At 48.2% G+C, this 24582-nt stretch overlaps 1 protein-coding gene across 2 annotated transcripts; it reads left to right on the top strand.

The window, feature by feature from the left end:
• Positions 1-21163: 21163 nt before the first annotated feature.
• Positions 21164-24400, top strand: ADM (adrenomedullin). Of its 2 annotated transcripts, none has more exons than XM_035119277.3 (4): positions 21164-21315; positions 21913-22015; positions 22286-22453; positions 22980-24400. In XM_035119277.3, exons 2-4 carry the CDS (start codon positions 21918-21920, stop codon positions 23263-23265), a joined length of 552 nt encoding a protein of 183 aa, XP_034975168.1. In that variant the 5' UTR covers positions 21164-21315; positions 21913-21917; the 3' UTR covers positions 23266-24400. The 2 variants fall into 2 exon arrangements, with proteins under 2 accessions (XP_034975168.1, XP_034975175.1); XM_035119284.3 differs by having other exon boundaries at positions 21917-22015.
• Positions 24401-24582: the final 182 nt, after the last annotated feature.

A 24582-nucleotide genomic window follows, 5' to 3' on the forward strand; every position in this document is an offset into this window, starting at 1 on the left:
AGGGGATCCCCAGCAGACAGCAATAGAACTTAGTTTGAAACAATTCAGGTTCCGGTTTCCGCCGGCAGGAATGGCGGACCTGTTTTCCATCCCTCTGACCTTCGTAAGGAATTTGGCGGTTGCTAGGGGAGTAAATGGCAACCCCCTACCCTCTCCGGGGGTTACGGAGAGGGGCCGCTGGCCCGCAATGCCCCCAGACCCACTCCGACTGTTTATGGAGTGGGGGGAGCTTGGGCTGAAAAGCACTTACGAGGGCCAGGACTCCCGGACGCTAATCTGCATGGCGGGGATTTCCATGGTTAAAGAAGATAATTAGGCTTAAATCTATGGACATACTTCAGAAGGAGGGGAAGAAGCGCTGTTTACTGCTGAGAAATCTATGCTGCTGAGGGAGAGGAGTTAAAGGCTGTATATCATCTGGAAGAAGGATTGATGGGGACGGAGCGATAAGGGAATGGAGTTTTATTTTTCTTCATATGAGTTACTTCGTACCTTCCCAGACGCGATGTCCTGGCTTGTTTGGAGTGAAAGAGAAGCAAAAGACTGTGTGAGTTGAACTTTATAAACTGTTGTTACTGAGCATATTTTTTAAAGATGTGGAGTTGCCGATGAGAAAAGCCCCCCCCCCCCTAGTCGGACGGAAGGAGTCCTGGACGCGTTCGGAGGATTTATGAGCTGTGACGCACTTTGAATTGGAGCAGCGACCTGAAGCTAAGTTCAGCTATAGGGCAAGGAGATCCATTAATTTACCAAGAGTTTATGGTTTGATGTTTGGGTCTTCTGCCTGGAAAAGCTGTAAATTTTATAAAGATCGTTAATCTTCATGGCTATGAGAGAAAACGAAAGTGATTTGAGTTTTTTAAGATGGCGCTGCTTCGACGCAACAGGGAGCTCCAGACTAAGAAGATTTATGGGGAGGCTGGACTGATTAACCCACACAGGAGAAAGAACATTTGTGAAACCTTGTTTGATATTTATCTCAGCAGCTGGGAAACAATCGGTTGAAAGTGGAAAACATCTATGTGACTGTAAGGGGAAGATCTGGATTATTATGAACTTGGAGGACGATTTGAACTTTAGAAAAAAGACGGCAGTGGACGGTTGCGAGGAATCCCCAATTTCTTGAAGCATGGGAACCCAAATAAAAAATTCTTTAGACGATTTGGCATAACATTTGGTTTGATTGATATATATATGTGTATAATTTGAAATAATGAATGTGATATAATTGGTTTTAATTGGAAAATTAATAAAATATATATATTTTTTTAAAAAAGAACTTAGTTTGAAACAATTCTAGGGGATCATAATTTGGAAAGCTGCAAATCTGTGAGCCAAATGTCAGTTGTGCTAATATTTTTGCAGCAAAAACCTGAGAGGCTGCCGGGATATATTGGCCTCCCTCTCCCATAGAAAAATCTTATGGTAGCTTTAGTAGTTCTTTTGACATTTGCAATGGTATTTTTGACCTGATAAAGCCATGACCCCCTTTCCTGGAAGGTTATACCCAGGTATTTAAAAGTTGATACTTGTTCAATAGGGCGATTATCAATTCTCCACCTGTGTCTCTTTCTTTTCTTAGAGAACACCATAACCTTAGACTTACTGTAATTAATTGTTAGTTGCTCGGCCTTACAGTAAGCAGTAAGCGATCTTAAGAGTTTTCTTAGGCCTACACCAGAAAAGGAAATTAAAACTGCATCGTCTGTGTATAGGAGAACTGGGAGGGGTGTATCAGCCAACTTAGGGGGATGAGCATTTTCTTTCTCTATATTTCCTATTAGGGAATTGATATAAATAAAGTGGACGCAAGAACGCATCCTTGTTTGATGCCATGATGGATTTGAATTTCCCTAGATAGGTGACCCTGTCAGTCGCACCTGACTCAGACATGGGTATTTTCATATAAACTATGGATAAGGCGCAGCAGACGCCTGTCTATGTTAGAGGTGCCAAGTTTTTCCCAAAGCCTATCTCATGATATTAGATCAAACGCAGATTTAAAGCCTATAAAAGCTGCATAAAGAGATCCTCCTTTTCTTGATGTATATTTTTCCACAAGATGCTGAAGTACTAGACCTTGCTCTAGAGTTGACCGTTTTGCCCTGAAACCTGCTTGTGCTTCCAAGAGGACATGTTCACGCTCCAGCCAACTCTTGAGTTTATTACATAAGTGGGCAGCATATAGTTTACTGATGATACTTAAAATGCTAATTGGCCTATAGTTAGCAGGGTCCGATCTGCTCCCTTTCTTGTATATTGGTAAAATGGGATGATGGCGGATTTATCTATGCTGGTAAACAAGGCAGCAAGGACTGGGGCCCACCACTCCACATTGGCCTTGAACGGTTCATTAAAGCCAATATATAATAATACCAACAATTCTTAAACACCAATAATAAACAATCATGAAGAACTCTGGATTTTAATAAACTCCACATTCCACACTTTAATAAAGCTAACTTCCAAAACAACTGGGTGAGACTCTATGGCCAGAAATACTCAAAGAGTATTCAGACGACACACGTCGCGTACATGATGTCACACACACAACACAAGCCAGGCCCCCCATAATCTCGGGGTCAACATGGCATCTTTCTTATTATTATTATATATGGCACCTCTGCTACAGGATCAAAATGGCTTGTTGGAAAACATACCAGGAACTCAATTTTCTCAATGCAGACAAATTATGTTGTTGTTCAATATAAAAAAGGTGTTGTCTCAATGCATCTTTTGCTTTGTGCAAACCTAGGCTAAATAACCATTGTGGTGAAAAACAACAACAACATCTGACATTAGTGCCTTTCATCCAACTGCTTTTGTGCAAGTAAAGCAGAACTTAAGGAAGCAAACCCCTTGGGGCTAAATTCAGCCAAGTCAATACTGTCCCTTTACCTTTTTAGGGCTATGTGAGAATGGAGGAGAGACCTATTTCAAATTGCAAAACGGCACTTGAAACACAACCTGGTACAAAAAATAAATGTTTAAGGAATTTAGGCTGCACAACTTCCAGACGGTTTAAATTTGCCTCAGTCTAGATTTGAATCCCATAAAGTAACTGAGCTAAAGTTTTAGCTTTAAAAACTTCATGCACTGCAATAATAAAGTGATGGCCTTTTGTTCAAATATTTAAATACTCTTACCTGTTCAATACGTTGTTTATATAAATACCTTTTGGGGGGTCTGTATTATTTAGAACATGCCTTTACTTTGATTTGGTTATAATTTCCCATAAAATATTCTTTTTGACAATATCCAGAAAATGTGTCCAACATCTCATCAGATTCACTTTTGTCTGGGATAGAATTACATACAATTAAACGGAAATCTTTTTTGTGGCCATCTTGGGGACATGATAAGTTAGTGACAACAGAAACTTAACAATGTTGTTTATATAGAGATTGAACAGGACAGGAGCAAATATACAGCCCCACTTAACCCCTTTAGTAAAAGACACAGGATCTGTAATATATCCATGGTACAATGTACTTTCAGGCATGTATTATTATACAGATGTTTAATGAAAAAGAGGTCTTTTGTGTATAGCTCATGAGGCAAATTTTCCCCAAAGATAAAGAAAAGCTGCATACAAAGCAACTTTGGAGTGGCTTTTTTTTTGGCATATTTGTCAATCAAATGGTTTTAAACCAAACTGTGATATATAGTAGATCTACTCTGCCTAAGCCTTGCTGACGAAATTATTTCCTCTTATAGCCAGTTGGTTAGTTTATTATGCAGATGATTTGCATAAAGTTTGCTAATTACACATTGCAAGCTAACTGGGCAATAGTATAGCTAACTCAATCAACTTTAGTACCTTTTATATATACACGAACAGTACTCCAGACTTACAGCAGTGCTCCAGAACTCTGTTTTTAAAGAAATAAAATATGCAGAAAGAAAGCAGCATCTTAAAAAGAAGGCATGTCCCACTCTTTCCTCACTTAGGAGGGAGTAGGAGATGATGCCTGCTGTCAGAGGGCCTGGTATGGCTACTCTAGAGTAACGACTCCAGCATGGTCTTTTAAGGTCTTTATTAAGTGCTGATTATTTACAGTGTTCAGAGCAGTAAAAATGCATCCTTAAGGTGAGGTGTCTGAACTCCCGAATGGCGATTGGCGCGTTTTCTTCCAGCACCACAGCTTTGGCAGACCCAACCTCTTCCCCCTACGTTTGCGTCGCAATTCGGGAGTTGGGGGAATTGGCCTCCCCCCTGTGCGTCCTACTTCCTGTCCCACCTGCGGCCTGGGCTCCACAACCTTGCCTGAGCCTCGGACACCACTTCCTGACTCTCCGCTGGAGGCAGAGCTCTCCTTACTCTCTCCCGCGCTTGGGGATGGGCTGGAACTTAAGATGGGAGGGACTTCCCTGTATCCCTCGTCCCTCACATCCATCCCCCTCCCAGGCTCCTCTCCCCCCCTTCCTAGTGGCTCTCCGCTTGCTGGGGACGAGTGAAACCCCAAGAAGTCTGTGGCATCCGAGCCTGTGGGTGTAAAAATTTCCCCCCAATCCTGCGATCTTTCTCCTTCCCCCTGAGAAGACGGGAATCCCAAGAAGTCAGTGGCGTCAGAGCTGGTGGGAGTAAAAATGTTCTGCCAGTCCTCTCCTGCCTCTGACGTCGTTGACCTCGGTGAAACCCACACCTCTTCTTCCGTGTCCTCAAATTCCGCTTCCCATCTCCATGGAGAGCTGCTGCCTGCTATCCCTTCCTCCTGCCCCTCCCCCTCTCCCTCCCTTTCCATGTGCCAGGGCTTGGGCCTGTGGGGGAACAGGGCGTGGAACTCTTCCACTAAAAATTCCTCAGGTACTTCTGTGGCCGGTATCCACTCATTGTGGGACGGCGGAGTGTCCTCCCATGCTATCAGGTACTCCAGTCCTCTCACCCCTCTCCTTGAGTCTAAAATCTCAGTTGCCTCATTGAGCTGTCGGGCGTCTCCCGTCTCCCCCCCTCCCTCTGGAGGCTGATCGCTGTCCCTGAACCTGGTACTTTCCCTGTACGGCGACAGCAGCGATCTATGAAACACTGGGTGCACTCTCATGTCCTCCGGCAGTGCTAGCCTGAAGGCTACCGGGTTGACCTGTTGCGTGACCGTGAAGGGGCCCAGCCTCCTGGGTGCTAACTTCTTGCATCGCCCCCTGGTGGGAAGACCTTCCGAGGATAACCAAACCTTGTCCCCCACCCTGATGACCTCTCCCGGTCGCCTGTGGCGATCTGCCCCCTTCTTGTACGCTTCCTTGGCCCTCTCCAAGTGTTCTCTGAGCTGCTGGTGCACCGTCTCCAGGTCCTCTGCCCAATCCTCTGCCTGTGGGCCCTCTTCCTCCTCCTCCCCCTCCCTCTCCGGGAAAGATCTGAGGTCGCGCCCGTAGTTGGCCTTAAAGGGCGACACCCCTGTGGAGACGTGCACCGCATTGTTGTAGGCAAATTCTGCCAGTGGCAGGCGATCCACCCAGTCCGTTTGCCTCTGGCTGACGTAACATCTCAGGTACTGCTGCAGAATGGCGTTGACCCTCTCCGCCTGTCCATTGGTTTGCGGGTGCCTAGCCGTCGACAAGCTGACCTCCACCTGCAGGAGGTTCATGAGCCGCCGCCAGAACCTGGAAACAAATTGGCGGCCACGATCCGAAATAACCCTTAAAGGCAATCCATGCAGTCTGAATACGTGGTCAACAAACAGTTTGGCCGTCTCTTCTGCCGAGACCGCCCTGGCACATGGTATAAAATGGCACATTTTGGACATGAGGTCCACCACCACCAACACTGCGGTCTTGCCCCTGGACGACGGCAGGTCTGTGATGAAGTCCATGGACACTACTTCCCACGGCCTGTGCGGTGTGGCTAAGGGCTCCAGCAAACCAGCTGGTGGCGCTCTGACCACCTTTGCTCGCTGGCAGGTGTCACATCCCCTTACATAATCTCGAACATCCTCCCGCACCCCTGGCCACCAGAAGTGTCTCATGACTAGGTGAGTGGTTTTGTCCCTTCCAAAATGACCCGCCGTTGGGTTGTCGTGCATCTGCTTGAGGGCCTTACCTCTCAGCTGTTTGGTTGGCAGGTACAGGGCTCCCTTGTAAAAAAGCAAACCCCTCCTTTCCTCAAAGTCTTTGGCCTGCTCCCCCCCCCTCTCAGTTCTCTGAAGATGCGGGTGGCAAATTCATCAGCTGCTGTCAGTGCTGTGAGTTCTGCCTCGCTCACCACTGTTGCTCCGCAGGACCATGCTGATGGGGGGGAAATATGCCTGGGTGCCGGTGGCAACTCCTCCTCCATGTACTCTGGCTTGCGGGAGAGGGCATCCGCCCTGACATTCTGCTCTCCCGGGATGTAGTGGATGGAGAAGTTGAAGTTCGAGAAGAACTCTGCCCACCGTATCTGCCGCTGGTTGAGCACCCTGGCAGTTCTCCAGAACTCCAGGTTCTTGTGGTCTGTGCACACCTGGATGGGGTGCTTGGCGCCCACCAGGAAGTGTCGCCAGTGCTGGAACGCAGCGTGGATCGCGAGAAGTTCCCTGTCAAACACTGTGTAGTTGCGTTCCGGCTGGGTCAGCTTCCTGGAGAAGAAGGCACAGGGTCTCCACTCTCTGTTGGCGTCCAGTTGCAACAGAATCGCTCCCAGAGCCTTGTCCGAAGCATCTGTCTCCAGGCGTAGGGGCGCATCCTGCACCACGTGGAACAGGTGCTGGTCTGAAGCGAATACCCTCTTGAGGCTTTCGAACGCTGCTTGCGCCTCTGGTGTCCACCGGAACTTCTGCTTGCCTCTCAGGCAGTCGGTGATAGGAGCCGTGACGCGAGAGAAGTTCTTGATGAACTTCCTGTAGAAGTTCGCGAAGCCTAGTAGGCGTTGGGCATCTTTGCGCGTCTTGGGGCTGTGCCAGTCCAGGATGGCCTGCACCTTGTCCTTGTCCATCGCCAGCCCCTTGTCTGACAGCTTGTAGCCTAGGAAGTCCACTTCTTTGGTGTGAAACTTGCACTTCTCCAGCTTCACATACAGGTGGTTGTCCTTCAGGCGCTGCAACACCTCCCTGACATCCTTCACATGCTGCACTGGGTCATTGGAGTAGATAAGGATGTCATCCAGAAAGACCAAGCAGTTCTTGAAGAGGAGGGACCCCAGGACGTGGTGCATGAAGGCCTGGAAGCATGCTGAGCCCCCTTGCAACCCGAAGGGCATCACCAGATATTCAAAAGAGCCCAGAGGCGTGAACATCGTGGTTTTCCATTCATCACCCTCCCGGATCCTAATCAAGTTGTACGCCCCTCTTAGGTCGAGCTTGGTGAAGATCTTGCCCCTGCGTGCCGCTGTCAGGAGATCATCCACTCTGGGCATGGGGAAAGCCATTGGCTCTGTCACCGAATTCAGCCGTCTAAAATCCACCACCAGACGGCGCTGTTGCGTGTCTTTCTTGTCCACCCAGAAGACCGGGCTGCCCCCTGCTGCCTTGCTTTCTCTGATGAACCCCCGCTTGAGGTTCTTGTCGATGAAAGCGCGCAGATCCTCCAGTTCCTGATCTGACATGGCGTACAGCTTGGCTGGGGGTATAGTTGCCCCTGGCACCAGGTTGATCTGGCAGTCAAAAGGCCTGTGTGGGGGTAGGTGGTCGGACTCCGCTTCGCTGAAGACCTCCTGCAGGTCCCAGTACGGCTTGGGTATTGCCTCACCCCCTTTGACGTGCATGGTGGCCACCGTGGCTATCGGAGGCCCCTCCCCTGGTTGGTGCTGCATGCAATGTTCCAGACAAAAGTCCGATCCAAAAGTGATGCATCTCTGGTGCCAACTTATGGAGGGGTCGTGGCGCGTCAGCCAGCTCATGCCCAAGACGATGGGGGGGTCTGAGATGGTTGTGACGTTGAAAGCCAGTGTCTCTGAGTGCCTTCCCACCGTCATTCTCATGGGGGGGGTTTGATGCGTGATGGCCCCTCCCAGCAGCTCTCTGCCGTCAATGGTGGCCACGTGCAGGGGAAAATCCAGCTGCAGAAGTTGGATCTGGTGCTCTTCCGCAAAGTTTCTCGAGAAGAAGTTGGCTGAGGCACCACTGTCAATTAAGGCGAGGACTGTCAGGGGATAGCCATTTGGGAGCGTGAGCGTGACTTCTAGAACCACTCCTGCTCTGGGAGGGGTGGGCTGGCTGTGCTCCTCTCTGTGCGGGTGGGCGGGCGGGGGCTGTTGTCTGCTGACTGTGCCTGGCCGCTCCCCCTTGTCTCCTGCAGCCAGGCTGTCTCGTTTCCCTGCTGTGGTGCTGCGTCAGCTGGGGAAGGTACAACCGTTCCCGCCTTTCCTTGCCACTCTCTGCGATGAGGGCAGTCTCTGACGCGATGCCTGGGGGAGTTGCAGAGAAAGCAATTCCCGCCTCTTCCCTCCTTGCGTCTTGGCGCCGCCGGGGTTTGAAAAGCCCGCGCGCGCGCTCCTCCGATCTCCATCGGTTCCGGCTCTGGGCTTGGCCTGGGCGGGTGTGGGGGCGGGCCCTGGGGTGGGGTTTGGTGATGTGGTCTGTCCTGGGAGCGTGGGAACCAAGGTTTTGCTGCGCGCGTCGCTTGTTTGTCATTCCATCTGGATTCCTGTCTCACCCCCACCGCTAGCGCCGCTTTGCTTAACTCATCCATAGTTCGCGGTTTGGGACCTCTTGCCAGCTCATCCTTAACGTCTGCGTGCAAACCCATGTAGAAGGCTGATTTCACTGGCTCACTTTGCAGATCCCACCCCAGTTTGTGCACCAGCATGGTGAATCTCGCCCAGTAGTCCCTAACTGTCGATTTTCCTTGTGTTAAGTTATGAAGCTCCTCTTTAGTGGCCTCCATTTCACTGTCACTAGCGTACATTATTTTTAAAGCTTCTAGAAATAATTTTGCGTTCTTCATGCAAGGATTTTTTTGCGCGATGAGCGGTCTTACCCATTCTCGGGCGGCCCCCGTCAAATGCTCTATGATAAAGGAGACTCTGTGCGCGTCATCTGGGAATTCTGCTGCATGCAATTCCAGCGCATAATTTATTTCTGTCTCGAATCCTAGGTACTCCCTAGGGTCGCCGCTAAACTTGGTGACTAGGCTCTGTCCCCTTCTCACTTGGACTAGCTGCGGCTGGGGCACCCCCCCACCTCTAGCGGCTTTCTCCTCTTCCAACTTCTTCTGTAGGTCCAAAACCATCACCCTTAGCTGTTTCTCAGTCTCCTCTTTTGTCCTCACCTGGTCCACCAGCTTGTTCAGCTCCTCCTGCGCCCCTCGCGCTTCCTCCTGAGCGGCATGCAATTGCTGCTGTGCGTGCGCTGTGAGGTTCTGCAGCTCCTGCTTCGCTGCTTCGGCCTCCAGCCTCCAATGCTCAGCCTCTTGAGCGCTCATCGCTGCACTCCAAAGTAGCCAAAAAAAAGATTCGGGAGTTGCTGTCAGAGGGCCTGGTATGGCTACTCTAGAGTAACGACTCCAGCATGGTCTTTTAAGGTCTTTATTAAGTGCTGATTATTTACAGTGTTCAGAGCAGTAAAAATGCATCCTTAAGGTGAGGTGTCTGAACTCCCGAATGGCGATTGGCGCGTTTTCTTCCAGCACCACAGCTTTGGCAGACCCAACCTCTTCCCCCTACGTTTGCGTCGCAATTCGGGAGTTGGGGGAATTGGCCTCCCCCCTGTGCGTCCTACTTCCTGTCCCACCTGCGGCCTGGGCTCCACAACCTTGCCTGAGCCTCGGACACCACTTCCTGACTCTCCGCTGGAGGCAGAGCTCTCCTTACTCTCTCCCGCGCTTGGGGATGGGCTGGAACTTAAGATGGGAGGGACTTCCCTGTATCCCTCGTCCCTCACACCTGCTGTCTACAGTGGTGTGGTAAATTTTGAAGTGCACTTGGAGCCCCCATACACCCACCCCTGAAGGGGAGTCATCACTTAGGATCAGCTGCCAATGGCAGGCAAGTGGATAGGCAATATATGTTGCAGCAGCTAGAATGGTGACAGCTGGGCTCACATTCTTGATCCATCATAAAGCTCACTGGATGACCTTGGGCCAGTTATTTTCTGAATTTACTAATCTAGATCTGACCTGTTGTCTTTGTCCATGGAGTTTTCTTGGCAGGGATACTGGAGTGGCTTGCCAGTTCCTTCTCCAGGTGGATCACGTTTAGTCAAAACTCTCCACTATGATCTGTCCATCTTGGGTGGCCCTGCATGGCATAGCTCATAGCTTCTCTGAGTTATTCAAGCCCCTTCGCCACGACAAGGCATTGATCCATGAAGGGACTGCTAGAAGATCAAACCTATCAATTCTTGGGGAGATCAGCCCTGAGTGCTCCCTGGAAGGACAGATCGTGAAGCTGAGGCTCCAGTACTTTGGCCACCTCATGAGAGGAGAGGAGTCCTTGGAGGGGACCCTGATGTTGGGAAGGATTGAGGGCACTAGGAGAAGGGGACGACAGAGGACAAGATGGTTGGACAGTGTTCTCGAAGCTACGAACATGAGTTTGACCAAACTACGGGAGGCAGTGCAAGACAGGAGTGCCTGGCGTGCTATGGTCCATGGGGTCACGAAGAGTCGGACACGACTAAACGACTAAACAACAACAACAAGATCTGACCTGTCCTCCAACCCACTGAGCATGCACCATGGGCAAATACTGCTGCATCTGATGACATGATTGTTCCTTTTGGGAACAAAGTACTGGAACTATGCTCCCTGGCCACCCACCCCCATCCCTGCCCACTATACCACACCACTGGCTACCTATGACACATATGTGCATGATGTAAAACAGGGGTAGGGAACTTCTTTCACTCCATGGACCAGATCTTTATCACTCCTCACCTGCCCAAGCCAACCTAGGTCACTACCCACCTGTCAGTCATCTGCAATTACCTACTGAGGAGTAGGTCACCTCAAATCTGACTGGACCTATCACCATTGTCACTGGACCTGTTACATTTGGTTAAATCTACACAGATTGTGACATGATAACTTGATATCATTATGGTGCCACAGGACAGCTGTTTTAAAGTGTATGTTTTTTATTCTTCAAAGCCTTCTTGTATCTATCTTTTCAGGTGCAGAAGAGTAACAGAAAGTGCTAATCTGACACCTGGAAATCCTGAATTCCAAATATGATAGTGGCACAGAACAGGTGGGAAGTCTCACAGGCAGATGTCACTTTAAATCCTGCTGCAGGATGATGCCAGATCTTGTCTTCACTATCTCTTCTGCTTAATTCTCTGTGACCTTCTGCTTAAGCATTTGGGTAACACTCTGGGAAAAGTGCCACTCTTCAATAGCTAAAAGTGCCTTGGAGCCTAGAAGGACTAAAGACAATGATTTCAGATTGCTATTAATAGATGGCAAAAATGAAACCTCTTTGGTCTTAGCCATGAGAGTGCAATTGCCTTGTCAGAAACTGCAAGCATGGTGCTGGTGTTTGGATGTTGTTTGACAGAATGACTCGAGTGTATGCTAACAATGCACATGGAAGGTGCCATTTACATCTTAGGGCTGTTTCACAGGATACAAAATACATTAAAATGAAAGGGAAGTCTTTCCTCATTACTCTAACTGCGAATTTTCTGAACTGGTTGAGGACAGAAAGCTTCCATTTTTTTTCATACCGCAAATGCTATCAAATACTTTGGAAGTCTCGGTGCCACTTTTATGTATAAACATACAGAGGAAATGTTTTATTCTGTGTAAACAATTCCAAACAATTTAGTAAAACTGTTCTGAATCCTAGAAGATGAAACAGACCAGTTTCAAAAGGTCAGTCCTCTCAGAAGCAACCTATATTGTTTCCCCAAGGTTTAATTTAAAAAAAAACACAGCCTGCTTTTTAAAAAAAATGATATCACTTTAATGACCACCCAGTACATCAGCAGCACTTCAGCTCATTTACATGTTTTCCATTCATGAATAATACTTATTCTGCTTTAATGCGGAAACTTATTCTGATATTATACTACTTTGTGGGTAGCAAAACAATAACCTCCTTCGGTCCACAGGGCAACCTTGTGCGTTGAAGTTCCTGAATCTTAATAATTGATAAGGAAATCCATGAAGACACCTTTTCCTGTCTTCCTTGACAAAGTGCACCTGTCAAAATTTCACTTCCACAACAACTGTCAAATTACAGAAGTCCTTGATCAAATCTCCTATGTTTGTTTGTTCAATTGATGGATTTACTTTAAAGCAGCTACAGAGGGCTCCAATTCTGATTAGAGCTCCCCATTAATCCTTTGCTCCCAGTGTTATTTCCCAGCCTAAAACTGAAATCCTTTACACTAGGGTTAGCCAGTGCTGTTTTTCTATAAAAAGAGGTGCCAGAACGCACCATGAACACCTCCCTTGTTCTCCTAGAATGGCAATGGCACCCAATGGAGAGGTACTGGAACTGAGTTCCTGTGAGCTAGCTAATATGGGGCTACCTAATATGGTTCCATGATCCATATATTGTTGGACTCCAATTCCCATCAGCTTCAACCAGCATGATCAATGACGCGAGATGCTGGAAGTTGGAGTTCAACAACATCTGGAGAGCTATCCCTTGGCTATCCCTGCTTTGCACTTACCCTGAGAGTAAGCTTGTTGTTTTTTTTTAAATTGACTTATGTTCAGCAAAGGCATAAGTTTGTTCATATGTTATAATGTGTGTTTTTTTTAATTCAAGGCATTGTTTTATATGGAAGTCATTGTAGCACAGTTACAGAGCAATCTTATGCATGGTTATTCATAAATAGTAATTCATAAATATGTTCAATGGCATGTACTTCCAGGTTAAGCATAGTTTGAAAGGAGCATAGTTTGTCAAAATTTGCTACTAAATAATAGGGTAAGTTGCTATGAAAAAAAATATTTTCTAAACAAAAACATATTCTAATCTAAAAATAAACAAAGTTGTTTCAAAGCAATTTTTCTCAACATGCTTATAATGCCATTAACTGTAGTGAATGCATTAACCCACTGTGGATTTATCAAAGCATAATGTCAGTGATTTATAGTATTAGTGTTTTCTATATTAAATATATCTGTTACATCTATATTGCTGCTGGTCTTAGGCACTACTGAAAATATTTTGTAGATTTCTTGTTTCATACCTTCACACAATGCCAGTATTTTGGGCTTAATTGTTGAAATACTAATTTATAATCTAAATATTCCTCCAATTGAGACTTAGAGTTACTAATGCACAATATATAGATTCCAATAAAATTAATCAATACAATTATTAATCAGGGTAAATAAGCCTGTAAAGATTATTGTCCTGGACAAAACTTGCTTCCAGCAAAGACCTTAAAATATTTCCTTGTATTTTATTAATGCATAGTAATATCTACCCACATCAGTGTGGAATACATTGCTAGTTTGAAAAAACAGTCAAAGCTTTCCTAATGGTAACTGTGGCTGGTGTGTGTGTGTGTGTGTGCATGTGCACATGTGGCTAAATTTACAATAGTTTGTATCTCAGAGACAGTAAATTAATGGGGTAATATTTTTCAGGTCATGTGAAATTTTTTACTTAGGGCCTAGTGGCTGAAACTTTTAGTGGGAAATGTAGGGGTTGTAAATTCTATAATTACAAAACTATAACGTACACTGTCATTGCTTGACTGAAATAGAAAAGGATTGAGCAACAATAATTATGAATTATACAATACAGCCTTCCTCTGAAGAATGAAAGGAACAAAGAACATTTCTTTCTCTTCTGAAATCCAGAAACATTTTTGAGGGGGAATACCACAACCATTTAATCATGTACAGCAAAGGGCCATAACTATAGCACTGAAACTACAGGAGGTATTTAAGTAGGTGATGCATATTTATCACATTTATCATCTGACCATCTCATGGGGAGAAATGGGGGAGAGGAGATTTAGCAAGGTCAAAAGGCACACAATGCATGTAAGCACTGAGCAAGCGTTTCTTACATCTTATTCACTTCCTGGCTATTTTTCTACAGAAAACTCTGTCAGGAAAGTACCCCTGCAGACCATCTTGTCTCTTGGGTATGTGGAAGGATGCAAGTGTGCTCCGTTGTATAGCATTTTTCACATTGCAAATCTTTTTCCTTCTTCCGCAAAATTCCATGGATCACATTTGTTACGTTGACTTCTATAGACAAGGGTAATATGGAGGGTATGTACTTCCTTTCCCACAGTCTGGGGCAGGGGTTAATTTCAAAACTATTTTTCTGATTGCTCTACAGAAGTAGCTCTTTGGCAAGTGTCCTGCAAATGTAGATGAAATTGAATCCAGGCAAGATGGAAATGACATTGGTTAGGAATTCCAGTTATAATTGTAGGCATGAGCCTACTATTGGTCAGTCAGTGATTAACAGTTTAGTCAGTGCATGCCTTACAACAGAAAGCATGGCACAAGAACCATACCTTCTAATAAGTTGACATATGACATATGTAAACAAAGCATTTTCAGACTTATAGTATAAGTGAAATAAAGATTTAAAATGTGGATTACAGGGGTGTTCTGCTGGTTTGCAGAGAAGCAGTATATTACCTCTAGAGTTTAGAGCAAGAGGTGAGAGAAAGCAATAAGCAGGTAGAAAGGGACAAGTGAGTCAGGTTCAGCAGGACCTGGGAGAGCTCCCAGAGCCAACAGGCATTACTCTAATGAAGGCCAGAGCCAAAATTAGCTTTAAATAGTGGAGGCACCTGCTCACTGTCCAAGCACCATTTTGCAGTTGTGAGCTGGCAGAATCTCTTAAAGAGCAGAACTGAAAGTCTTGCTTTCCCAATATGCTCTCTGTCTTTTTACTCAGAGGCTTATAATGAAACAAGGTGGTGGGGAGTCTCCTTTCACAGAATTTAGTGGAACACACTGGTGGAGCAGAGGCTTTGGGCTATTCATTCAAAATGTCTCTGGCCTCAAAGGCTGAGTCAAAGTCTTCTCCTTGAGGCTGAGCCATGGATTGCTTTCCCCTTAAACAGGTCCTTAGCAGTTTTGAAGAAGGCTGTGTCTGAGTTATGCTTCTCTTTGTCTCAGGCATCTAATCACATAAACGTTTTAAGGGGAAAGCAGTTGTGATGCCCAGTCATGCATTCCTCCTGTGTATTTAAAAAAAGAAAAGAAATTACAGCCATGGGGGCTGCAATTCACAGCAGACTGCCAGTGCAGGGGAACTGCCTTGCCCCCACCACAAGTGAGCACCAAAACATCTCCACACTGTATACCTAGGAAAAGCCATTTCAGAGGCAAGATTTAGTAGAAAAACTGCCACAGGAGAAAGGGTTAAGAAGCTCTTATTGACACACAACTCAGCATCATGTGTAGTTTAGCCGTTAGACTGTCACTCAAATGGAGAGATCAGTGTGTGAGATCAGAGACCTCCATGGAGGAAAGGGAAGCTGTTCCATGCATGCTTCAGAGATCAAGGGCCTGGAACTGGTTACTATATCAGCAAGATAAATTCGTTAGAATCAAGACTGAATGTTAAGACTGGTAACCTCAAACCACTCATATCTCTTTGAGGATTTACCTCAGTATAGTCACTATCTGATAATCTGGAGATACTGTGTGTAAAAAGTGCGCTGCATATAATGAATACCACATGTGGTACTTTGATGTGGATACACATTGATTGCATGCAGTCCAACTATCTGCACTGTGTCAGACTTGTGTCCCATGATTCCTTTGTTACCTCACAAAATGGCATCTCATGTTAGTTTCTGTACACATAAAAATGTGAAATGTGAGCATTTTCAGAAACCACAGGACTTAAGCTGAATGAATGAATATATAATGTCTTGTATACATTGGTTTCCTTCCACCATGGTTACCTTGGCATGCTCCTATTTCCTATCTATCCATGGGGTTGTGTCCAACAAAGTCACCCTATCTGCCAAGGGCGTACCCACCATGCGGCAAGTTAGGGCAGCTGCCCTACTCTAGAAGCAGGGCTGGTGGGCAGAGGCGGAGCACAGCCCGGCGGAGCGCGAGTTCGCCATTCCCGCCGCACCGCGCCGCACCCTCCCTCCAGCTCCCCGGCGCGCCCTCAGGCAAGGCCAAGCGCGGCGGGGAACCAGAGAGCGCGGTGCGGCGGGCGGGAACGCTCCGCTGGGCTGGGCTCCGCCTCCGCCTACCAGCCCTGCTGCTAGGGAGGGGCACAGCCCGGCGGAGCGCGAGTTCGCCGTTCCCGCCCGCCGCGCTGCGCCCTCCCTCCAGCTCCCCGTCGCGCCCTCTGGCAAGGCCAAGCGCGGCGGGGAACCAGAGAGCGCGGCGCGGCGGGCAGGAACGCTCCGCTGGGCTGGGCTCCGCCTCCGCCTACCAGCCCTGCTGCTAGGGAGGGGCACAGCCCGGCGGAGCGCGAGTTCGCCGTTCCCGCCCACTTTGTGGCCCCTCCCCTTCCATGCCTTGGCCCCTCCCCTTGCCCCCCCTAGTTTTGATCCTGGGTACGCCCATGCTATCTGCACAATAACTTCTGCTTTTGAAATAAAACTCCCCCCCTTTCTCTCCCCATGTGCCTTGCAGCCCAACCCCCACATCTGCTCTGGAGGATTGGGGAGACCCACTTAGAACATATTTGGAAAAGGTGACTTGGTTCCTCAGTTGTGTAGAAAGTAATATGAACCATTGTCGCTTTGCAAAAAGTAATGATACATGGCACCTTTTCAGTTAAACGATGCCATATGAACTTTAATTACAGTTAATAGCACTGGCAACACTGCACATGTCTTACATTATTTATGGGAAACTGAGGGACAAACAGGAAAGACACTGGGTCATACAGCCTTAAAAATTCCAAGCATATTCACCAGGGCAATATTGTTCTCAACATGTACCTAAGCATGTATATATAGCCTGTTCTTCGAAAACATTTCCACTGTTGTTGTCTGTGGTTGATCTTATAGTATACTAACACAGTAATGTTTGCACATTTGTTAGTTATGATGCAAGCCATTTGGATTATTGCAATGCATTATGGCAGCTGCCTTTGAAGATTGTTAGGAAGTTGCCATTAGTTCAAAATGCAGTTGATTTGGAATTACTGACTTATTACACTGCCACTTTTGAGATTGCTCAACTGGCTCTTGGTCTGTTTCTGGGCACAATTAAAAATACTTGCACTGAAGTGAACTATGATGACTTAAAATGCTTTAGGAGCACAAGTACCTAATCAGTTGCCTTCACCTACCCAGAGCCTGCACAAGCTGAACAGAAGAAGATGGCCTCATAGCTAATAAGTACCTAAATGATTAGTGCTGTGTGTTAGCATTTTGGGGATTAACATTATACGAGGGTCCTCCACTCACACACGGCAGATTGTCCTAATAATCAAGGGCAAACTTTTTTTGGGGGTAGTAGTTTTAATTGAAATTTCCAATGTTGTAATCATGCAATGCAATATGGTACAAAAGAAAAAGCAGAAACAAAGTAAGGCAGAAAGAACAGAGTGCAGAGAAGTAATTATATCCATTGCATCATAAATAAACCTTCTTTAAATGGAAAAATGAAAATATGGGTAGGAAGAGAGCAGAGGTGTTATTTAAAAAGTTAGTACACTTCCAAATTTCATGCTGAGAAGTGGTCTGTGATCTGCACATACTCATGAATTGGCATTGCTGGGTGTGTTAAAAATATCAGCAATGAATGATTTATTACATATCTTCAGTCCATCTAGAACTCTTCCAGAACTGTTTATTGAAACAGCTCAGATGCTGATATTTCCCTTTGATCCAGAAATTTATAGGTACTTTCCTAAATTTAGAGAAACATGTTTACTTAGATTGAAGCTCTTTTCAAACAATATTTATTTATTGTATGCATATCCTGTTCTTCTTACATGGATCTCCCATCCAGATTGCTGACTAAGTCCACACCCACTTGGCTACAGCCTCTGATATTCCCAGAGCTTCAACTTACTGGAAGTTAAGAGAAGCTTTTTATTATAAAAGAGCAATAACCATTTCCTTAAACATTTGCATTGTCACACGGAAAGGATAGCTTTGTCATTTTGTTGTAGAAATCGAGGAATTACCCAATTAGGAATCACCCATTTGTATATGTTGATTGTCGCTTCATTATTCAGCTTCATTGTGTGTTTCTCAAAGTCTAGTCAAGTGGTGGTTATCAGAGATACAAAACTACTATTGCAGCGTTCCTCAACCGCTGTTCCGCGGCACACTAGTGTGCCACAAGATGCTGGCTGGTGTGCGGCGACGTGCGGCGACGAGAAGGGCGATTTGCATTGTCACGTGCCTGGCGGCCGCCAATGACTAATGCTGACCCGCCGGAAAGCAATATTTGGCAAGTGTTTCTTACAGTCATAATTATAATATAGGGCGGCACAGAGTTAAATTTTTTAACTTTTTTAATGGTGGTGTGCCTCGTGTTTTTTTTCACGGAACAAGTGTGCCGTGGCCCAAAAAAGGTTGAGAAACACTGTACTATTGGCACTATATTGGCCCCTGGGTATAAATGATACAAAATAGATACGGTAATCAATCTTCATGAAGCCAAACAGAGTTAGCTTCTAAGAGTACTGTAACACAAAGGCATACATATACTGTACTTACACACACACACACCCCAAAAAACCACCCCACACTGATCTTATGCATGTCTAGCCAGAAGTTAAGTCCCACTGGGCTCAATGTGACTTACTCCCAGAAAATTGGTACAGGATTACAGCCTTCACAGGCTGACTCAATATTATGCCGCTTCATATGTACAAGATACAGTATATTGAAGTATCGGAATGCAACTGCCAGGTCTGTCTATATTTTTAAAAAAGAATAAAGTGCTTAACGTTGACTGGAAAGGGGCCTTACTTTTAGCGGCATTTTATTTATCCAAGTTGCTCCCAATTCTCGCTAAAGGTACGCCACACTCCTCTGCTGCAAGTCTTACCTTGGCTGAAGAGCCCCTAGCTTGCTGCTCAAGAGGCAGGCTTGCTGCTATCTGGAAATAATAATAATAATAATAATAATAATAATAATAATAATAATAATTTATACCCCGCCCATCTGGCTGGGTTTCCCCAGCCACTCTGGGCGGCTTCCAACAGAAATATTAGAATACACTAATTTCTTAAAGATTAAAAGCTTCCCTAAACAGGGCTGCCTTCAGATGTCCTCTAGAAGTCTGGCCAAATAAAAGCTGCAGTTACCTCACAGCATAAGACCCAGGTGGTGCTGTGGGTTAAACCACTGAGCCTAGGGCTTGCTGATCAGAAGGGCGGCGGTTCGAATCCCTGTGACGACCTGTTGCTCGGTCCCTGCTCCTGCCAACCTAGCAGTTCGAAAGCACGTCAAAGTGCAAGTAGATAAATAGGAACAACTACAGCGGGAAGGTAAATGGCGTTTCCGTGTGCTGCTCTGGTTCGCCAGAAGTGGCTTTGTCATGCTGGCCACATGACCTGGAAGCTATACGCTGGCTCCCTCGGCCAATAATGCAAGATGAGCGCGCAACCCCAGAGTCGGTCACGACTGGACCTAATGGTCAGGGGTCCCTTTACCTTTACCTATTACCTCACAGCATAGCAAAGCAATCAAGAGATAAAGGTCAGAGGTGCACAGGGAGCACAGCATCTCTTCGCCTCCGCAGACTTTCCAAGCAAAGGCAGGAGAGGCAAAGGAACTCCCTGAGCGCTGCTGGCAAGGGAGGAATCACCTTTTTGCGACTGAGTCATTCCGGCAAGTGAAGGGAAGCCTCGATCCTCTTCATCATCCACACCCCTCTCCCAGCACGACGCGGCGCATCTGTCCGTGCGCATGTACACCTGCTGGCTCCAGCCGCTCACTTTTTCGCAGAAAAGGCATGCGAGAAAAGGAAATGCCCCGGGATTTTTAGAAAATCTATTTTTAGGTCTTTAAGATGTCTTGGCGGTAAAGGCAGTCGAAGGAAACTCCCGCGCGGGGAAACGAAAAGAAAACCACCCTGCTCAGAGATTTGCGCTGATTTGCAGGCGCTCAGAGAGATCCAACTGGTTCAGTCTGGGCGAGCCGCTCCAAGAAGCCAGGAGGCTACGTGTGTTAGGGAGCGTAGCCTAAGCTTTGCGGCTGGAGAAAGATCGCACAGGGCAGGAGAGGAGCAGCGGTGAAGAGAATGCTCCTGTGCAAGAGAGGAGTCAGATCGGCGCGGCTGATATCCCGTAAACAAAGTGCTATATGTCCGTCCCTTTCTCCCTAGCCATTGCAAAATAGTCACAATCCTTCCCACTGTTCAGGTATCTCCCAGTTAAGCAAGTTGAAAGCAAACAAAAAACTGATATTTGGCCAGGAGTTTATTCCAGCCTTTACAGTTTGGACGTGATGGTCTTTCCTCCGAATATTACAGTGGTACCTCATGTTAAGAACTTAATTCGTTCCGGAGGTCCGTTCTTAACCTGAAACTGTTCTTAACCTGAGGTACCACTTTAGCTAATGGGGCCTCCCGCTGCCGCCGCGCGATTTCTGTTCTCATCCTGAAGCAAAGTTCTTAACCCGAGGTACCTACTATTTCTGGGTTAGCAGAGTCTGTAACCTGAAGCGTCTGTAACACGAGGTACCACTGTACTAAAGACAACCCAAAGCTCTGGGAGTGATTAGCTGGCTCACTAATCGCGCTTCTTTGATGATAAGGCACGACTGGCTTGGTCGTTTTTCGCCGCCAATTGTGTAACTACGGTATAACCACTTCCACCAATATTTTGGGGGATCTTGGCTGTAAACTGCAGCTTGCAGTATAAACATAGTTCGGGAGGGAGAGAGGACCGACAGGGAATTAGGTCTACCAAGATTGCTAGCAGTAACTACATGAACCTCCATGTGCAGAGGTCCTCTACCTCCGGGTAACCGAGTGCTGGAGGGCAAACAACGGGAGAAGACCGTCGTGCTCATGCCCTGCATAGGGGCGCGCTTTTTTTTTTTTTTGCAGAAGCCCCTACTAGAAAGAGAATGAGAGAGAGGCCAGTTTGACCTTGCTGGTTCGCTCTAGCGGAGCTAACTAAGCTGAAGGCCCAGCACCCGCACCAGGGCAGCGCGGCAGCTCCGCTAGATTTCGCTGGGGGCACAACTCGTGTCACTCGGGGGCCGTGTATGGCCTCCAGGCGATTCCGCCGAGAAGCGGTGCAAAGTGGCCTCGTTTCCAAGCGTCGCTTGCCCCCTGCGGACTGACTAATCAGCACCCGAAAGTCATACCTAGCCCCGCCCCTGGCTCTCCCCCCCCCACCTCCCAGGCGCTGCTCTATAAAAGGGCGCAAAGTTGAGAGCTGAGCAGTCAGTAGAAACTTCAGTGGTGCGCAGGACGGGCTCAGAGCAGAGGAGCTCTTGGGAGGAACTGGGATACCTTTATATTTTGGGGATTTACCGTCAAGCAAGGATCCAGTGTGCACACAGCCGGATTTCAGTGGATTATCTTCGCTATCAGGTCTGCGCTTTTCCTCGCTCGTTAATTGGATGGGGAAAGGAACACGCAAGGAGGGGAGGGGGTCGACAGCAGAGCTTGCAAAGTTTTGCGTCTTTAGCACATGAGGGAAAGTTCGGGTTACAAGTCAGCGGCCTAGCTTTGGAAACTGGAGGGACGGGCGCGGAGTGAAAGGGGTAGCCCTGAGTTGATCTCAGCGCCGTGCGGTGTTGGGTGGGAGAGCGGGAGAGAGAGCAGCCGGCTTGAGAGATGGCTGCCTGTATTGAATGAGAATAAAGATGTTGGTGACGCGCTGGAGCCTGGGAAAAGGGGAGCTTAGCCTTCACCTTTCTGAGCAAATCGAAAGCTTGACAAATGTGGACGCGGGAGACGAGGCCCCCTGGGTCGATCCTGCAGTGATGAATGGCTGAGCAAATATTGGACGGGAGCGTCACGCGTCCCCGGTGCTCCGGGACAGGGCGGCGGAGGGAGGACAGAATGAAGGAGCAGCCCTGAGTCCCGGGGAGAGAGAAAGAGACTGTGTGTGTGTGCGTCTCCCCACCACCCCCGCCGCCCTTTGGAGGAGGAAAAGGCTGCTGACACCCCCTCTTCTCTCCCTAGCCAGGATGAAAGTGGTTTCCCTCGCCCTACTCTACCTGGGCTCCGTCTCCTTCTTCGGGGTGGAGGCTGCCAAGCTGGACATCGCGTCGGACTTCAAGAGAAAGTAAGTTTAGCCGCCGTCGGAGCTTATACCGCGGGAGGAGGCAAAATATTCGAGGGCGCCAAGGGAAGCGCAGAGCGGAGGCTTCGGCTGGAGCGGAGGGCGCAAGGCGCTCCGCCCCGGGCGCTCCTCCTCCCCATGCCCTTGCCGAAACGCCTGCGCTGCAACCTGCCCTCCGAAGGCAGACGTCCCCTCGGGCTGGCCGGCTTTCTTCCCATTCAGCGCCCCCGTCCTTTCTTCCCTCTCTCACCGGCCTCCCCTGCCTCTCTTCAGGTGGAGCAGTTGGAGAGTCCGGCGGTACGCGCTTACCGCGGGGCAGGCGGCAGCCCTCGGAGAAGCCAAGAGCCCGGCAGACAGACGGCCAGCAGCCGAGCGGAAGCCGGGGCTCACCGCGGGGCAGGCGGCTGCCGGAGTGAAGAGGTCCGGGCGCAGCCTGGACAGGTAATTATCTTACTATTATTATTCCTCCCCCATGGGGCTATTACTGCTGAGGGGCTCGCTGGAAGCAGCTTGTTGCTGATGGGGGTGGGTGGGTGGGAGTGAGCGCTGGGCTTTTGCGCGCTGAGGGTTTGGGCGGAAGAGCGCAGGCTGGGCTACGGGGAGGGCGCGCAGAGTTCCCGCTGGGGGACGTCCCTTCGGAAGGGCGCCCAAAGCGACCGACAGCAGCGCGATGTTAATCATACGTTTGCTGCGCTCCGCGGTTTAGGACTGGAAATAAACCACGTGGTAGTGGGGGGGGCGAAAAAAGGAAGAGGAAAATTCCTCCGTCCTTGTGAAACCCAGGCTGGGCTAGCTGCCCTTCTGAGGCGACACAGCTGCTCTTCCCCCTGCCAATATTTCCGTGGAGCTGCAGCTCCCATGAGCCCCAATGGGTAAGGGACTGTAGTCCAGTCCAGCCAGGCGGCTGCAGTTTCCCGCCTGACCTCGCTGACTCCCGCCGCCTTCTTTCTTGCTTACTCCGCAACAGCGTCCGCGCTCCGCGCAACCCCAGCATCCAGACCCTGAGGGAGATGTGCGGGTTCGGGACATGCACGGTGCACAACCTCGCACATCTCATCCACCACTTCATGGACAAGAACAAGGACGTCTCCCCCCCTCCCGAGAAACTCGGCCCGCACGGCTACGGCCGCCGCAGGAGGCGCTCGCTGCTGGACATCGTCGCCACGGTCACCTCCACCGGCACAGGGACAGCGTCCGGCCTGGTGGGCTCGCTGGTGCAGGAAGGCCCCTTGGCTGGGGTCTTGGCCCAGTAGCCCTAGCAGGCGCCGGCGCCGCGCCGCGCCCCCTCCCGGGAGACGCGAGAGGGCCGAGACCTGTTGCCCGAGGGGAGCCTTCGGCGCTCGGCAAGCGGGGAAAGGGGGCTCGCTCACCTTCAGGGATCCGGAGGCTACCGGCAGGAACGCGGGAGGGGAAGGCGAGCGGCGGCTGAGCCCGTGCTGCGCCTGGAGGGACGGAAGTGGAATGATGAAACTGTGCAAAAAAGGACCTTTCCCCTCCCTTGTGTGGTGGTGAGCTTTCGGTGGTGACGGGCTCTTCCCTTCTGCTCCCCATAGACTGTCTCCCCGCTTCTCCTCCTCTCCCCCCCTTCACACGGCAGGGAATTGGCGACCCGCAAGCCCCTCTCTGGGCAGGGGCTGCTGTCTTATACTTGAACGGCCTGGCCAGGCGAAGTGCAATGGACTCGGTGGGCGCGGTGTGGCTTGTCGCGAGCGGCTGAGCAGGAATGAGTGGCTGGGTGGATGTTTGCATGAAAGGAATGCGCCGTATTTAAAGAATTGTCTCCTGTCCTTGTATTCTTTTAAACTACAGAGTTATTTTTATATGTTATATATATATATATCTATTGTGTATGGGCATTTTTTTTTACTCCGTTATTTTTTTTTTAAACATTGTGAATGTCAGCCTTCGTCTTCATTCTGGTGGCACCATAACCATTTTTCTTCTTGGTGAGGCACAATGCTTTTCCATGGGAGGGTTGTGGCGGTAGCAAGATTTGTCATACACAATCTATTTATGAACGATGGTATATTTCATGTTAACGCTCCTATTCTAAACAAATTTTCTGTGAAGTCAGTCCTCTTGGTTTTTGTTGGGGTTAACTCTCTACTAAGCACGCTTAGGATTGTAGCCTTATTGTAAATCTCCAGTTTTGGTTAGAACTAGTATGTGAAAAGTGCCTTTCTGCAACCACATAGTCCGGCATTGGGGTGCAAATTACTTGGGGTTGGGGGCTTGCCTGGTGCCACCTGCAGTTTTCATTTAGTCTTGGTTTGTCATATTCTTTCCTTGTTTGCCATGGTTTATCACATTCCGGACTGGTAAAAAAATGTATCACTGTTCTCTCCAGGGGCAGTATGTGAAAATAAAATAAACATTATCACACAAAAAGTTCCTGATTGGTGTTTTTAGATAAAACCAGTGAACTTGGCACAGGGGGGAGCCTTGTTATTTACTCAGTTTCCATCTTTAGAATCGGATAGATTTAAAGCTGCTAAACAGCAGGTAATTTGTCATTCTCCACCAAGCCAGGACTCTGAGCCAAAAGTGCCCCAAATATGTCCATTCTAATA

Source organism: Zootoca vivipara, chromosome 1 (assembly GCF_965207765.1).
Source record: "Zootoca vivipara chromosome 1, rZooViv2.hap1.1, whole genome shotgun sequence".
Taxonomy (NCBI): domain Eukaryota; kingdom Metazoa; phylum Chordata; class Lepidosauria; order Squamata; family Lacertidae; genus Zootoca; species Zootoca vivipara.